We start from the raw sequence: 19,117 nt of genomic DNA on the forward strand, positions 1-19,117 counted from the left end.
ATTTGAAAACTAAGAGAGAGAATGATGAAGAGTAGTTGAAATAGTATTAGTAGACTCGCATTATTAGTAGTTTAATAATGCATGGTAAAAAATTTCTAAAAATTGAAATAGACTAATTTTAATGAATGGGCCAATATGGTAAAAGGTAACAATTTTTTTTAGACAATGGGAAGACGGGTACAACTTTATCATCAAACTATTACTATGATAAATGACAATGTGATACTCACTAAATTTAGGTATTCCAAAATTTAATTTCCAAGAGTGTCTAGAAACTGGCATTTTACGAATAATGTATAACATCATTTAGTTGTTCACGTTATTTGATTATTCATCAACGTCAAATTCATTGTTGGACAACTGAGAATTCTTTTAAGCATGGTGTGGTAAGCAGCAAAATTATACTAGTATTATTAATGAAATACCTAACAATATCAGTCAGTTTGATAAACTGTACTCCCTTTGTCTTATAAGAATATGCACTCTTTCATATTTAGTTCATCCCGCAAAAGTATGCACTTTTCAATTTTGAAAACTCTTTTATCTCTATTGAGGTGAGACTCCACTACAAAAATGGTCCATATTAGTGGCGGAAATATTTGCCAGTAATAATGGTAGAATATTGGCGGATAATCCGCTAGTAAATTTAGTGGCGGAATTCCCAGGGATAAGTGACGGATTTCAATTAGCCCATATCTGTGGTTGATTGATTCCCTCACTACAAACCATTTTTTCAATAAAATATAAATATTATAAAAAATGAAATATTAGTGGTGGATTTTCTGCCACTAAATGTTAGGGAGATTTTGAATATTGAACAAAAACGGATAATCTGAAAATCGTGATAAATCACTTACAGATCAAATCAATTTCGGTGGTTCTACCAAAATATTTGATCGGATACAATTAAGAGAAATCAGAGCTTCTATATGTTGATGTTCGAGAAGTATATAGAACCAAGAATCGATCAGATTTTGAAGAAGATGAATCAGTGCATCTGTAGATGAACCAGTGCATCTGTTAGAGGGAAAAAACTGAAAATAACTAATTTTCAAAAGGTTTTCGAAATTGCAAATTAGTCCTTTGACTTTCAAAATTACATTTTCGGATGAATTTCTTACACAACAACTTCGTTCGACCCCGCCCAGGGGCTCTGCCCCTTGGACCCCGCTACCTGGGGGCGCTGCCCCCGAACCCCCGTTCATCTAACATCATAATGAATTCAAATAAGCGTGCACTCCGCACCTCCAGACTTATATGATGTCTCATTATGACAATACTGATCAATCAAGTTAATCCAATTACACTAAAATATCCAACACTAAATATTAAAATTAAAATTTAAGAAAATCCTAAAAACTTACTGTGCTCCATTAGCGTAGTTATTTATTTTCATTTTCCCCCCAATTTTGAGGAGATGCCAAACCCTTCCACTGCCGGCCGGTGCTTCTTCCTCGTCGCTTTATTATCATTTGAGTTAATTTTGTTTGATTTAGTAACTTTATTAAAATGAGTATATTGCTTCTCCCTTATTGTCTTTTTCTATTGATGCCTAAACAATAGGTTGAAATATCAAACCTAAAATACGTTCCTCCATCTCCGGATTACTAATCCCATGGCCATCACCATGTTGGTACATATACTGTGCTTGTCTTCCAAGATCAGCTGCACTTCTAATAAAATCATCTGAAAATGGAGATTCCTTAAATCTTTCTTCATTCGTCTTCATCCATATTTCCCTTATCATACACTTCACATGCTCGCGAGCCTCCTCTCTCGAAGCTCCCGTCTCATTCATGTAACACTCCACCGCTTTTGGCACATCACCTCTTTGCATCTCATGCTAAAATCAAGTTCAATTCCAAATCAAGATTATGATCAAATAGCTTAATTATGTGCATTTTTGTACGAACCGGTGATGTTCCAAGATCGTCTGCAAGGCGTAGAACCATCGCTGAGTAACGAATGGTGTCGTGGTAGTTACGCAAGCTCTCAGCGGCCTCCTTCTCGATTGGATTTGAAATGAGATAAAATACATGAGTTAGTATGGTATGCGTTGATATCGAAATCCAAGCAACGTTGATGTATTCCTCCATTGTTGGTTTATACCCCGTGTGGTACCACTCTGCCTCTTTTGCGTATGCCGTACACAAATCTCCCCACTGCAAAACACAATTAATTTTTTTTATAGCAATGTATTCTGACTCAGTAGTTGAGAGAGCCACAACATGTTGTAATTGTGACTTCCAACTCACACAGGAACCTCCAAGAGTAAAGACATAGGAAGTGGTTGACTTCCTTTTGTCCCTATCATTAGCATAATTTGAATCTACAAAACCACACAGGTTAGTAACATCTGAACACTTAGAAAAATTTAAACCATAGTGAGCAGTATGCTTAAGATACCTGAGAAGCCATTTCAATGCTTCGCAGTGAGGAGGTCCAGGATTTGACATGTATCTAGACAAGCAGGAAATAGAGTAGGCTATATCTTGCCTTGTACTCACCATCAGATACATAACTGATCCAATGGCATTGGAGTAAAGAACTTTCTTCATTTTCTGAACCTCATCTTCATTCTTAGGACACTGATCTTTGCTAAGAACAAAGTGGGCTGCCAAATGAACAGTACATGGCTTAGCATCAGCCATACTAAACTTGCTTAATATCTTCTTCACATAAGACTTCTGGTGCAAAGTCATCTGGGAGTTCTTTTTGTCCCTGATAATATCAATCCCCAGAATCTTTTGTGCATCTCCTAAGTCCTTCATGTCAAAATTGGAACACAACATATCCTGCGCATCTTTAACAGCATTAGGGCTAGGACTCATAATAAGCATATCATCTACATAAAGTAAAAGAAAGGTAAGAACAGAGTTGAGATTTTTATAGTATAAACAGTGATCAAAGGCACTTCTCATGAATCCAGAAGCTTGCATGCATTGATCAAACTTGATGTTCCATCTCCTTGGTGACTGCTTCAAACCATAGAGAGCTTTCTTTAACAGGCAGACATCATTAGGGAATTTAGGATCTACAAATCCCTCAGGCTGCCTCATATATATAGGCTTGTCAAGATCACCATGTAGAAAGGTTGTCTTAACATCCATTTGCTTCAGTTCCCGGTTAAAAATAGCACATAAAGCAAGTAACAACCGCACTGTTGTAAACTTTACAATAGGTGCAAAGATCTTAGTGTAGTCCACCCCCTCTTGTTGAGTGAATCCCTTAGCTACAAGTCTAGCCTTGTATCTAGGACCACTAACTTCTTGCTTCAGCTTAAATAACCACCTACACTCACAATAGTACAGTTAGTAGGTTCAGGAACAAGAATCCAAGTTTTATTTTGAACTAAAGACTTCATTTCTTCTTACATGGCCATAAGCCATTTGGGGTAGAACATGGATTTAACAGCTTGCTTATATGATTGAGGCTCATCTCCATCAGCCTCATGTACATTAAAGGCTAGAGCTACAAGGTTCATCTCATCAGCAAATCTCCTTGGCTGATGGATAGTCTTTCTTCCCCTGTCCCTGCACAACACATAATCAGTTAGATCACTATTAGAATCTCCATTCTGATTATTAATAACGGGAACTTCTTCCCTATTTGGAGAATTTGGAGTTACTTCAGCTTCAGCTTCTTGTCTGGGAACATATTCCTGGATTTGAGGTCCCTCCACCTTATTTGGAGCAGACTCCATCTCATTTGGAGTAACCTCAGTAGTTATTGGAGTGACAGACTCAGAGAGACAAGGGAACTCAGACTCATTGAAGATAACATCCCTGCTTATAGCAACTGCAACCAAAAACTCTAAGGTGTGTGAGGCTGACATTTTTACCAGAGAACACAGACTCAGGGCACTTGCCCTTTAGGGGAACAGAAGGAGACCTATTAACTAAGTAGGCTGCAGTATTTAAAGCTTACCCCAGAATTTTTTGGACAGACCACTCAGGGTCAAGAGGCACCTCACTCTTTCTAGCAAGGTTCTGTTCATCCTTTCTGCCACTCCATTTTGTTGGGGAGTGTAGGGTACAGTCTTGTGTCTTCTAATACCTGCATTCACACACAATTCATCAATCTGGGAATTAAAAAATTCTAAACCATTGTCACTCAGAGTCCCAATTTTCTTTCCAGTTTGGTTCTCTACAAGTTTCTTCCAATCCTGAAACTTAACAAACACATCAGACTTGTGTTTCAACAAGAAAACCCAAACTTTCCTGGAAAAATCATCCACAATAGATAAGAAATAAGAGTAGCCCCCATGAGTAGTGACTGAGGCATGACCCGGACATCAGCATGTAAATATTCAAGCACATTTGCACTGGAACAAGTAGGCACAGAGACAGGGAAAGAAACTTTATGCTGCTTCCCCTTTATACATGTATCACAGAAGGGCAGACAAATTAACATCATCATCCAACAAATAACCATGCTTATGAAGAATGTGCATGCCTTTTTCACTCATATGTCCTAATCTATTGTGCCATAAAACGGTATTATTAACTTTCACAGTATGAGCAACAGAAATATCACATAAGGGTTGAGCAGTGCACACATATAGGTTGTACTTTTTCTCAGCTTTGAACAGACACAAAGAACCCTTAAAGATTTTCATCATCCCATTGCCCCATTTACCTTCTAACCCTTCAGCCTCAAGGGAAGCACAAGAAAGCAAATTATAATGCAGGTTAGGCACATATTTCACATTTTTCAAAGTAAACTTACAACCAGAATTAAACCTGGGGCATAATGTACTAATGCCTTCAATCCTGCACTGTTTGTTATTGGCCATAGAAACAAAACCATAACAAGGGTTAATTCAGAAAAAATATCTTTAAAAGGGGAAATATGATAAGTACAGTCTGAGTCTACCAACCACTCAGACTTATTGAACTATTTACCCAGAGAGGCATTCACAGATATAACATCAGTTAACATGAAGCAAGTTCCTTCATCATCAGACTTGACCAAATTAGCAATCTGATCAGGATCATCCTTCTTAAGAGGACATTCCCTGCTGTAATGGCCAAGTTCATTACACTTATAACATCTCCTAGACTTTTTAGGGTCTTGAGAGGAAGATCTAGACTTATTTCTGTGATGCTTTTTGTTTCCTTTCTCAGAGGACTTGCCATTAGCCTGCTTATCCTTTCCTCTGGTGTTGGATCTACCTCTGACCTGCAAGGCTTTATCCAGAGCAGCCTTGGAGTCACTTTTCTCTTTTAATTCCAACTCTTTGGATTTTAAGGAGCTCACAATCAGGGAGGCTGTGTCCCTCCCATATTTAATGGTTGCTTTAACATCACTGTAAGATTCAAGAATAGAGTTCATGAGAGCAATAGAGGTATAATCATCAATATTCTTGTCTCCAGACCTTTTAATATCAAGCACAAGCTTAGAGAAACAATCAATATTCTCATCAATATCCTTAGACATATCTAACTTGAATTTGAACAGTTTCTCAAGCAAATACATACGGTTAGACAAAGAAGTTTCAGTACACAATTCATCAAGCTTGTCCCATAAATCCTTGGCAGAATCAACAACACCAACTTTCCTAATCACAGAGTCACTCAAGCTCAAGACAATAGTAGGGCAAGCCAACTCATTCATTTCTGCCTTAGTGGCATCGGTATCAGTATCAGAATAGTTCAGATCAATGGCTTTATACACTTTCTACTGAATTAAAACACATTAAGTTTCTGTTTCCAGATGCTGAAATCACCATTTCCATTGAAAGGAGTGAGTCCAAAGGGAAGGTTTGACATGTTGAAAAAGAACCAGGGGCTAACAAGCACAAAGCACAGAAGCACAGAGGAGCAACACAACAAAGCAACAAACCAAAGAAGGCCAATAGGAAACAGAAACAAGAACTTGAACTTAATCTAGGAGTGATTCTGACAGAACAAGGCACTACAAGTAGTCAAGAACAACAGAGCATCTAATGCCCAGGATTTCCCAGTTCACAAACACCCAATGCTTTGAGAGCGCAGGGGGTCACTGAGGTAGACTTAAGCTCTATTGCAACCACAAAGTTTTACAGACCACTTGAGGTAGCCTTAAGCAAAATCACCACCCACAATTAAATCTAAGAAACCACAGAAAGAATGAAGCACAACGGAGAACGAAGAGAAAACCTGAAAAAAACACAGAACACCGAAGAAGAAGGGGTTCAGAAAACAATACCACCCAAGAGACCGAAGGATCTCTTGATTTACCAGATATCCACGATAGGAGCGAGGCTATGTGAATACCAAAGCCTTGATTGATCCTAACGTGGCTCTGATACCACTGCTAGGTATTGATCAGCCGAAGGCTTGGTATAATCCCAGTATCTACAACAAATCCTGAGGAGATCAACCCTCAGATTACAGTCTAATACAAACACTAAAAAGCTATAGCTGCAATCACGATTATTTAACCTGAAACACTAAGTAAACGGCTAGTAATTTCAACAACAACAGAAAGCAGTAGAATAGCAAAACAGAATCTAAAAAGGATTGAGAAGAGAACAAAATTTTTGATGTGGCTCAAGTTGCACCACGTACAACTACACAGATCTATATATCCGGCCCTCAATTATCCAGCCATCTCCGATTTGCACCAAGGGAGAAGATCGACCGCAGTCAATCAAGACAAGTCACACCGAAACCCTAGATCCACCACCGCACATTCAACGCTCAACCAAACCGATTCACACCAGAACTCTCAACTCTCGGAAGAGCCTCTTCAACCCAGAAACCAACCACCAGTCCAAGAAACCAGACTAGAAACCAGAGGACAGGTTTCCACAAGCAGCCTAACACCAGCTCACACCTTACACTCACACTAGAGATGAAGGAAGAGATGAGAACTCTCAAGATTACACAGAGAGAAGGCAGAAACAATCTCAGGGAAAAAACCCTAGATTAATCAGAGAAGAAGCAAAGGCACCGAGAGAGATCAGAGAGTGAAAAGTGAGGCGGTTTATATTTAGGATGGTATTTAAAAGAGAGAGAGACATCACCCACTCACACACTGATACGTAGCTAGGGTTACAAGTTGGGCCAGAAGAAGCTGTTAGTGGATATTGGACCCGGGACTAATTCTTGGGCCTTCTGCATAAGGGCCACAATCTCACAACATGTTTTGTTGGCTTGTTGGGAATCGCCATGCTCATTATAATGCTAGACATTTTTATGATAACTTTATCTTTGTTTTTGAAGATGGATCTCTAAATTTGTGAACTTAGTGAAATTAATTTGCTTGTTGTTACACATATATATAGCATGGTGTGGTAAGCCGTAAATTAAACTAGTATTTATTAATGAAATACTTAACAATATCCGTTAGTTTAATAAAGTGTAGTATTTATATGTGCATAATAATAAATCTTGACAAAACGTTTATGTACAAAAATATTTATATTTTAGTTTATTTTTTAATATATACATATATTTAATTAAAGCTCTTATTATTATCTTTTGTTTGATGTGTGTATCAAATATTTATTGTTTAATTAAATTAAATTGAGAATGAGAGAGATGAATTAGAAATAAACAAATAATAAGAACGATGGAGAAAATGTGAAAAGTGTGAAAATGGATGAGAGATAAATATAACATAAAGACTAAAATATTTATTAAAACTAAAAAATGTCTGAAAAATAGTGCAAAAGCAGCTCACATAAAATTAAGTGTTTGTCCAGATACCTCTGGTGATATATTTTTTTATTAGGTACTAGAAATGTGTAAACCTCTTTATCCAGGGACTTTTTTTTGTAGCTCACTCTAAAACTATTACAGTATATTCTATCCGTTCCTGAAAAGTATGAACTATTTCGATATTAGTTTGGCCCTGAAAATTATAAACTTTCTAATTTTGAAATAGTTAAACAGCACATTCTACACATCATTTTATTTACAACTTATACCATTATACTACCCTACTAATGATGTGGAATCCATTTTCTACTAATACTATTTATCGTACCCTTTATCTCTCTCTCTCTCTTCTTTAATAATTATATATTAAAGCCCGTGTTGAATCAAATATTTATATTTTTTGGGAACGAAGGAAGTATAAAATAAGATTCACGTTGTCCTAATTTTCCAGCTCATATTTCTTTACCTATCTTAAATTTCATGGCAAAAAGTTGGCACTTCTGATTGTCGATCGACGGATGGAGTATTAACTTATAGGTTTAAACAATTGACCTCAAGTAGGAGTACTAATTAAGTAATAAGATTTGTAAATTATATTTAGCATTATATAACCAAGAAAATCTTGTGGGGAGAATAACGGAGTGAGTATTATTTAAAGATTCATAAAATTGAAATTGAGTATTAGATTTGAAAAGTTAGCACTCTCTGACCAAAAATATGTACGAGGACTGCAATAAATAATGACTTATGATAAATAGATTTATAGAGTTAACAACCTAATAAATAAGTTTAAAACACAATTATGATTACTATGTTGGGGTAGATGCAAAAATATGTACGAGGACTGCAGTAAATAATGACTTATGATAAATAGATTACAGAGTTAACAACCTAATAAATAAGTTTAAAACATAATTATGATTACTATGTTGTGGTAGATGCAAAATTTTGACTCTAGAGTCCTAATTATTATTTACAGTTATTGGGTATTTTTTCGATATTTACCTCATGGAAAGTAGTTGTGACATAAGTGGTATGAAGTTGCAAAATATATACATGGATTATGAGTGACAACATGATAAAAAAAATAAAGCGTGTGTTTCCTTGGCCGAATTTATGATTTTTCAATTTACTTAAAACTTGGTAGTAAATAGTATCCCGATGATTTCTAGTTGGGCTAGGGTCTGGCTTAAGTTATACTTTAAGAAATTAAATTATTATTTTAGTTATATTTTTAATAAAAAAAATACTCCACTCATCTCTTAAAAATAGACTGCATTTGTCATTTTAGGATGTCCCTTAAAAATAGACCAATAGGAAGTTTTTCTCTCTCTAATGTGGTGAGTCTCATTTTCCACTAACAATACCTCAATCACTTTTTCTTTCTATCTCTCTTTATATTACCAATTGTGCATTGAAACTCATGCCGTTTTAAATGTTATCTATTTTTTAGGGACGAGGGGAGTATTAAACTTTAATTTTATTCTTTAGCTTTAAATCATGATAAAATTTTAATCATGGTCTGACAAGTCATAATTGTGTAATATCGAGTTTTATTCGTGTAATATCATGTTTGGATCGTTATGATGTCATGTCAAACTAAAATAACTTATTAAGGGTAAGACTGACATTTTTCGCAAAACAGGATAACCCGCACGAAATTAAAGGGTGACCCGATCAGAACCTAGTGATTTTGGATTGGGTTAGGGTTCAACCTTATATTAGATTGAGTTGATATTGGATTTTGACCGGATAACTATCTAATCCGGACGGTTTGCTAACCATATATCTATAGGAGTGTATTTTCATCCTATATTTTCACTATAGTCTAATCCTAGGTTTGCTAACCATATATCTATAGGAGTGTATTTTCATCCTATATTTTCACTATAGTCTAATCCTAGACTTTTTAATTAACATGTACCATTATTTAATTTTAACACATGTTTTTGTTCCTTTGTATTACATAAGAAGAAGGATACCAGATACAAATTAATGTACTATTAAAGGTAGCAGTCTATAAATCAAATAACCACTCTAGTGTAAATAATAGTACAGGTCGGAGTCCTACGTGGCATTTCTAAAATTTACTATATGAGTTAAATAGGAAAGAAAAAAGGTAAAGAGACGAAGATAGAATAAAGTGAAAGAGAAGAAAAATTATTGCTTTTTGCCAAAAAAAAAAAAAAAAAAAAACGACCCAGTTACAGTGGGACAGCCAAAAAAATAATACAGCCACATAGGGACAAAGGGAGTATGATTTTTCACTTAAAAAATGTCAAAGGACAATTTTTATTCGATTAAAGATGCTAACTGTAAGTAGAAATACACCTCCAACACTTCAAAAAATATATTCAATCTTGGTATTTCAATTGAAATTAAAGGACATAGAATAAAGCATCCCAATAAAACAAATGGTTTAGTTTTAGTGGACAATTTTATTCTCAACTTAAAGATTGTATGTCTTTGCGCTTTCAATTTTGATTAGTTTTTCAAAATTTTCAATACACATAATCGCATATCTAGTTTGTGTTATTATAAATAAGTTAAACCACCACAACCTCAAAAATGAAACACGTGTGTCTATTAAAGGAGTAGAGCAGTCCATAAATTCTTGTAAACTCTAGTACTACTTCCATCCCAAGCAATTTAAAATGTCTACAATCTTAAGTGTAATAGAGTTTTAGAAAAAAATATTTAGTACTCCATATAATATAGTACAGAGAAAATAGGTAATTGAGTAATTAAATGAGGAGAGAAAGAAAGATGAATTTATTTAAAAATATAGAAAGTAGACATCTTAAGTGAAATAAACTAAAAATGAAAAGTGGACATCTTAAATGAGACGGGGAGAGTAATAAATGTAATAGGAAAATAGACTGAGCTCTCGCCATAGGAAATCATCAAATAGAGGTGAATTGGTATGACATGCCTAATATAATTGAAATTGTCCTTCGTACCAATTAAGCTGAGTAGTATTCCTTTTTGGGATGTCCCAATTAACTTGAGTCATTTTCTTTATTGACAAAAAACTAATCGTTCAATCACTCTTACTTTATTCCATTTTATTTCACTTTTATCGTAAATGGTAAATATGTCTCATGTTCATTAAACTTACTTCACTCCCATTTTATTATAAAACTAAGTATAAAAAAATGGGCTTCTTATTCCACTAATTTTTTCAATCCACCATTCTTTACATTTCTTAAAACTCGTGTTTATACTAAATGTGACTTCTATTATGGGACGGATGGAGTATACCTTACCGAAAATATTGGTATGAATAAATATCATTACCTTTGCTTTACCCATTTTTTCAGTATATCGAATTTTCTATATGCCAATTTTCATTATTGTTATCATACCGATTTTAATAATATTGTAGCGAAATCCACTATATGACGTGTAGGTGTAACCCATTCTTCACCAGAGTTCAATTGGGAAATAGCTTTAAAAATGTAGTAATAAAAGTACATATCCCAAGTAGTAATTCATTACTCCCTCCGTCCGCGAATAGGAATCCCAGTCGAGTTGGGTGCGGGTTTTAAGAAAAATTTGAGTGTAATAATTTAGGTGTGTGATAGTGGAATGTGTGACCCATTTATATTATTATTTGCAATCAAAGTGGATTAAAATTAATTGCAGCTTCTAAATTAAGGAAAAAGTGGGATCATTTTTTATACTCCCAAGATAAAATGTCTAACCGGGACTCCTAATGGCGGACGGATGAAAATGGCCAACCGGGACTCCTATTCGCGGACGGAGGGAGTACTACGTACATTAATGTTTTTAAATGAATGTAAGATCTACAAACAACAGCTAGATCAAAAAGCAGATACATGTGTAAGAAATCAGCCTATAAATATAAGCATGTACTCCTACACATTTCAACCTTACCAAAAACAATTAACAAAAGATTAATTCATCTCAAAATGTCTGGCTTTGTAATGCTAATGGCGATTCCTAGCAACCCACCTAATCATCTTCACAACTCTAACAACAAGTCTTTAAAATTCTCTAGTAGCAGAATTAGTACTAATGCTGCTTCTTCTGCTCGTCTCCGCCTTCGTTGCTCCTCTCAACTCACTGCTGATCAGCTCCCGATAGAACGAAGATCGGGAAACTACAGTCCTTCTCATTGGGATGCCGACTTTATACAATCACTCCACAGTGATTATAAGGTATGATCGCAATATATACAACATCGAGCGACTGGAATAAGGGTGCGTTTGGTACCAAAAAAATAAGGGTGTGCATTTAGATTTCGATTCTCAATTTCAAATCTACGGTTTGGTATTGGAATTCTCTCGATTCTACAATTGGAATTCCGTAGCAAAAATAAATATTTGGATTTCCAAATTATAACTTCAAATTTTGTTATACTAAATTAACACAACCTAAGTGATGCATCATTAAATAAATTTGTGTAGGAAGAAAGGCACATGAGAAGGGCAGGTGAGCTGATTATGCAAGTGAAGATGATGTTGAACAATGAAGCGAATTCGATTCGACAGCTTGAGTTGATTGATGATTTGCAGAGACTGGGCTTGTCTGATCATTTCCATAAGGAATTTAAAGAAATCTTAAACTCTATATATCTTAAGTATTACTACAAGAATGGAGAGATGAAGAAGGAAAGTGATCTTTACTCAACAGCCCTTGCATTCAGACTCCTAAGAGAACATGGCTTTCATGTTGCCCAAGGTTCTACTTCTACTTAACATATACATATATATACAAATTCAACTCACTTCATTGTTGATTTTCACCATATAAAATTTGATATATGTAATTCCTTGTTTATCTATCCTAGCTTTTTTGTTCTTCTTGATTGATTCTTGTCTGAATCTTATCTTCATTCTAACACTCCCCTTCAAGGTGAGTATCGGGATTTTTCGATATATAGCTTCCATTGATCTTCACTATTGAGTTGTTTGATGAACAATTTATACTTGTATCTAGGAGTTCACCAATTTAATAAAATTGGTTGAACTCTAATTCAAGAACTGCTTTTTTTTTCTTTTTTTTTTTTTTTATGGTTTTGGCTCGTATCAAGGAACTATTCATGTTGATAGTTTAACCTTGTATTTAGGAGCTGCTATTGGTAGTTGACTCATATCAATGAGTTACTCTTTCCGTTCCTTGTTAATTGAGTCGTTTTTTCTATTTTTGACAAAAAGTAACAGTCTCTTTTACTTTATTGTCTCTTACTTTATTCACCATTCGTGCCTAAAAGAAATGCTTCAATTAACAAGAAACGGATGAAGTATTATTATGTCGATGGTTTAGGCTCGTATATACGAGTTGCTCAGTTCAGTCAATAGTTTAGGCTCGTATCAAGGAGCTGTTTTGCTTGTATCTACGAGTGGGTTTTATTTTGCCCCACTTGAATATGCATATAAATCTTGTCTAATTTGTTTTCTTTTTTGTTGACTTATTGGCAGAAGTGTTGAACTGTTTCAAGAATGAGAAGGGTGACTTCAAGCCAAACCTTGTCGACGACACCAAAGGACTTCTGCAACTCTATGAAGCCTCATTCATGTTGACGGAAGGTGAAAACATACTCGATTTAGCTAGAGAATTCGCCACCAAACATTTGCTAGAGAAGCTAGACGATGAAATTGACGACAGCCTTTCGACATGGATACGATACTCCTTGGACATCCCTATCCATTGGAGGACCAAAAGGGTGAATGCAAGCATGTGGATCAATGAGTATAAGAAGAGACACCACACAAATCCAGTAGTGATGGAACTTGCCATATTGGACCTAAATGTTGTCCAAGCACAATTCCAACATGAACTCAAACAAGATTTAGGGTAAAGTCAAGTGAAACTCAATGGAGTAGTATTTATCAATGTCAATACCCTGCAAGAATAAGAACTGATAGAGAATTCACCAAAACCCTAATTTCTTGAAAACCTAGTTTATTACTCCCTCCGTCCCGGCTAAGATGACACATTCCTTAGCCGGCACGGGGTTTTAGGAGTAATTGGTTAATGTGTTTAATTGGAGAGAGAAAAGGTGGGTGGAAGTATTAAAATAGAGAGAGAAAGAAAGGTGAATATTTTAATAGGGGTGAGAAAAAGTGGTTGAGTGAATTAATTGGAGAGATAAAGTTTCCAAATAAGGAAATGTGTCATCTTGGTTGGGACAAACTAAAAAGAAAAACGTGTCATCTTAAGCGGGACGGAGGGAGTACTATTCAATTAAAAAAAAACCGGTAAAAAGCCCTAAAACCCTAAACCCTAAACAAACAAACAACTGAGTACTTGTGCGAATTTCAAGTCTTATTGAGATTGGTAGCAGCTTCATTGGCTAGAACTGCATTATCAATCTCTTCTTGGATCTAGAGCTAATAATTTCATGCTAACAAAAGTGTAGATGGTGGAGAAATACGAGCATTGTTGAAAAGCTTCCCTTTGCAAGGGACAGGCTCGTGGAATGCTACTTTTGGACAGATGGAATCGTGCAACAACGTCAACATTCGAATTCAAGGATCATGGTCGGTAAAGTGAATGCTCTTATAACTACCATAGACGATGTTTATGACGTCTATGGCACCTTAGAAGAACTCGAGCAATTCACACAGGCTATTCGAAGGTTCGTATATTATAAATTTTCTTTCTCTTGATCAATCGACAATGTATATTTTGTAAAATTGCAGATGGGATATTAGTACAATCGACCAACTTCCTAGCTACATGCAACTGTGCTTTCTTGCACTAGACAACTTTGTCAACGAGACTGCCTACGACGTTCTTAAGGAGCATGGTTTCAATGCCATCCCCTATCTTCGAAAATCGGTAAATACTCCCTTCATTCGCGATAAAATGTCTCATTTTACCAAATCAGTACGTCCGTAATTAAACACTCCCTCCGTCCGTGAAATAGTCCTGTTTTGCCATTTTTGTCCGTCCGTGAAAAGTAGTCTACTCTGCTTTTATTTATTTTTTATTTTTTTATTGGTACGTGGACCCCACTTTCCACTAATTCTTTACACTCATGTTCTATTATAAAGCTAATATATTAATGTGGAACCCTTATTCCACTAACCTTTTCAACTTACATTTTTCTTCACATTTCTTAAAACCTATGCCAAGTCAAACTTGGACAATATTTCGTGATTTATTTATTTTTTATTATGGTTCATGAACTCACACTTGCTTAAATGATTATACTGACATTCTATTAAAATTAAGTAAAACTCATCACATTCTTCTAACTTTTTCCACCCGATTTCTTTCACATTTCTTAAAACCCGTATATTCACAATACCAAAAGTGCATATTTGCGTTATTTCACTTTCTATCTATGCAACAACCTCATATATATCCTAATTATATAGTACTACTACTATTATTCCACAAATCAAGATATATAATGCTACATATTTAATTTGCATGAAGTGGAGGGATTTGGTGGAGGCATATCTAATAGAAGCAAAATGGTACCACAGTGGACACAAACCAAATCTTGAAGAATATCTCAACACCTCATGGATCTCAATCGGGGCCACTGTGATCCTAACCCATGTTTTTTTCCGAGTAACGCCTTCGATCACGAAAGAGGCCTGCGACACTTTGTACGGATACCACGACATAGTCCGTTGGTCCTCGATCATCCTGCGCCTTGCGGACGACCTAGGAACCTCGGTGGACGAGGTGAGCCGAGGGGACGTGCCAAAATCAATCCAGTGCTACATGAACGATAACAATGCTTCGGAAGAAGAGGCGCGAGCGCACGTGAAGTGGATGATCGCCGAGACATGGAAGAAGATGAATGTGGAGAGAGTGGCTAAGGACTCCCCCTTTTGCGAGGCTTTTGTTGGATCTGCGGTGGATTTGGGGAGAATGGCACTCTATATGTACCACTATGGAGATGGACATGGCATTCAACATCCCATCATACATCAACAGATCACCCACTGCTTGTTCCACCCTTTTCTCTGAAATCTACACAACTACAAGCGAAATAATCTGTCCGTTTGCTTGTAATATATTGCTGATGTTTTTCAACTAAACGTCGCGATTGACTATATAAATAGATGGCATTATGTAACTCTTATTGTGGGCACGAGTTTTAAAATTATAAATAATAGTGGGTTGTAAAAATTAGTGAATATAGGGCCTACTTATCATTTATGGTAAAAATGAATGTGACTCTTATTGTGGGACGAATGAAGTAGTTTCCAAAAAAAATTCTGAATGTCATAATTTCCAAGCCTGGTTTTAAAGTTAAGGGATAGATAAAATTTGACCAAAGCTAGTTATGATTTTATTTCATAGGTCCTATCCTTAAATGTAATGTGCTTTTATTACAAGCGCTGTTTTTATTGCCTAGATACATACATACCCATACAAATCAAATATGGATTGTATGTGTTCAACTTCTAAACAATAGGTTCAAAAAACAAACTTGAAATACGATCTTTGATATGACTATTCTGAACTCCAACACCATCTCCAATTTGGTAAGTATAAAGTGCCACTCTACCAAGATCAATTGCACATTTTATAAATTTTTTTGAAAATCCACAATCTCTAACTCTTTCTTCATTCATTTCTTTCCAAGTCTCCCATATCATAAATTTCACATACTCTCGAGCCTCTTCAACCGAACCTCCGGATTCATTCATGTAGCATTGAACCGATTCCGACACATCGCCTCGTCCATCTCATACTACAAACAATTCAAATTAAAATTAACTAAAATACAAAACATGTCATTATCATAATTATTCAAGCATGACTATTAAATATGTCTCTTACGCTAATTTTCAGATCAATACTCCCTCCGTCCTAGATAATTCGTCCCACTTTTCCATTTCAGTTCGTCCCACATAATTTGTCCCACTTCATTTTTACCATTTTTGGTAGTGGACCTCATATTCCACTAACTCATTTCTACTCACATTTTATTATAAAATTAATATATAAAGGTAGTACCCACATTCCACTAACTTTTTCAACCTACTTTTCATTATAATTCTTAAAACCCGTGCCCGGTCAAAATGGCCGGAATTATCCGGGACGGAGGGAGTAATTTATAGTCATTATTCATTCAATGTAAAAAATATGAACCATTTGATGTGGTTTTCATTTGATCATAATCGATCATAAATATATATACAAATTTTATTTAGGAACCGGTGATGTTGCAAGGTCATTTGTAAGCCTCAAAATCATTGATGAACATCGAACTAGCTTGATGCAGTCCGGACGTAGAAATCGGGCTAAAACCTGCGGTGTTAAAATGACTTGAAATTCGTACGGTGCTTGCGAAACGTGATTTAAAATCAAATAAACGATGGATTTTGGCCATCTGATATCATTTAGGGGGTCAAAACAGCATTTTATTGTTTTTCGGACTTAGTTTTAATTTTCTATTTTGCATTTTATTTCCTTTTGAATTTATAGGGTTTCTAGATGCTTATAAATATGGTTGTTTTGTTTTTGAGCCGCAGTTGAACTTTTATAAAAATATTTCGTTTTCACATAAACTAGGATTTCTCTGAATTTCTTCTCCATTCAATCAGTTTCTCTATAAGTTTTGCCTCATAGCTCGTGATACTCGTATAGGCTCGCCTTCTCGATAGGATTTGTGATGAGGAAAAAAGTGTGTGATAGTATTACAGGAACCGAGCTCGAAATCGACCCATTATTCGTATATTCGTTCAGTGTTGGTGTGTACCCTGCGGCCTGCCACTACGCCTCTTGTATAAGTGATTTACATAAATCTTGCCAGTGTTAAAAAAATGAAAATAAAGTAAAATTATAAATATTTTGTTTTTTTTAGGGAAAAGAACAAAAACATTACTGATTTTCTTAATTGTGGAATGATGAGACTGTCTTTTTCTATTAGGACATTGTATGCCATCTCATTGATGAAGTTGTTGAGTGTGAGAAAACATATTTGCATATAGTTTAGAAGTTGTTCCATTGGTTCAAGATCCCATCTGGAAAAAAATATGAGTAATCAATAAGGGTGACATGCTTCATAAATGATCAATAGAGAAGAAAACTAATAATGGTACATATAAAGTTACATAAATACTAAGTAACATATTTTCCTTTTTTTGGATGTCTCACTCGGTATTTCCTACTCCCTCCGTTTCATAATAATAGAGTCATTTTGTCATTTTGGTACGTTCCATAGTAATAATCATTTCCCTTTTTAGTAAAAGTCAACACATTTTTCCACATTGCTCTCTCTTATTTTTTTCTCTCTTCATCCCTCTACCTTTTTCATTTTCTACTTTATTCTCCCTTTAATTAACTCACCTAGCACAATTTTTCTTAATCTTCGTGCCAAAAAGGAACGCCTCAATTACTATGGAATGGAGGGTGTGAAACATTATTATTAGTACTTTATTCTCACTCTTACTATATTCTCTCTCCATTGAACTTACAAACCAAAAATGCAAAAATCGCGTGTTGAATAAGAAATGTTCCGCTAGAGTGAAATGATGAGATAATGTCCTGCATTGTGGATGTCCTGAAGGTCATGTGTAGCTCACCTTTAAATAGTATCATGAAAGAGTTGTAGTTCTTCCATGGTAGCCTAGACATCAAATATATCATCGATTGTTGTAATTAACATACAAACTTTTGTGGTCGTGATCCTCGAATAAGCATATTGAGGTTGCTAGAGGCCATCGATGGTCGACAAGTAAGACTCCACAATCCTATCTCTTGCAAATGGTAGCTTTTCACTTAGCCTTGTCTCCTTCCACCATCTATACATGTAAATCATTCATAAATTACAACATAAATAATATCATACGGTATTATCCAGGGTCGTTTGCTAGGATAAATAACTCATCTATATTGCTGATATGACCTAAAACGACCTGGAATTAGTCAATGATCAATATACCTGGATATGACTTTGAGTTCTTGTTGATGCATTGCTTGAGTGATGTTGAAGTCCAATTTTGCAAGCTCAAGCACTTTTGGATTGCATTCGGGTCGTCTCCCATATGCTTCGATGAACCATCTTGAATTCGGCCTTTGGACCCTCCAGTGAGTCCGGATATCCAAAACGTTGCGCACTGATTCTAAAACATCATCCTCATCATCATCAACAAGTCTTTGAAGATATTTGGTGGAAAATTTGTGGGCTAGCTCTAGGGTTTCTTCAGCTTGTGTGAGTAGGAATGATGCTTCATAGAGTTTTAATCATAAAGATTCGGTAAATTTTGGTCTTTCCTCCAAATTTGAAAACAATTTTTTATTTATTTGTAGTACTCCCTCTATCCCGCTTTAAGAGTCTCGGTTGATCAATTTCGGGCGTCCCGCTTTAGGAGTCCCGATTGGGATAAATTAATAAAAAATGCCTTCAAAGTAAAAAAAGTGTTAAAAATTGGATCCCAACATCAACTACAATTATTTATTACACGCTCAATTGAAAGTGGGTTCCAACATCCACTACGACATTTATTTATTACGCACTCAAACACTTTTTAAAA

At 35.5% G+C, this 19,117-nt stretch overlaps 1 protein-coding gene and 1 pseudogene across 1 annotated transcript; one reads left to right on the top strand and one right to left on the bottom strand.

The window, feature by feature from the left end:
• Nucleotides 1-1,432: 1,432 nt before the first annotated feature.
• LOC148934449 ((-)-alpha-terpineol synthase-like) lies at nucleotides 1,433-19,085 on the bottom strand (annotated as a pseudogene).
• LOC148934450 (cineole synthase 1, chloroplastic-like) lies at nucleotides 11,579-15,599 on the top strand. The gene is made up of 6 exons (XM_089057011.1): nucleotides 11,579-11,827; nucleotides 12,077-12,350; nucleotides 13,091-13,466; nucleotides 14,032-14,250; nucleotides 14,315-14,453; nucleotides 15,057-15,599. Exons 1-6 carry the CDS (start codon nucleotides 11,579-11,581, stop codon nucleotides 15,597-15,599), a joined length of 1,800 nt encoding a protein of 599 aa, XP_088913137.1.
• Nucleotides 19,086-19,117: the final 32 nt, after the last annotated feature.

This window comes from Salvia hispanica, chromosome 1 (genome assembly GCF_029641045.1).
Source record: "Salvia hispanica isolate PSC_SH4W2 chromosome 1, Shi_PSC_v1, whole genome shotgun sequence".
In the NCBI taxonomy this organism is placed as follows: Eukaryota; Viridiplantae; Streptophyta; class Magnoliopsida; order Lamiales; family Lamiaceae; genus Salvia; species Salvia hispanica.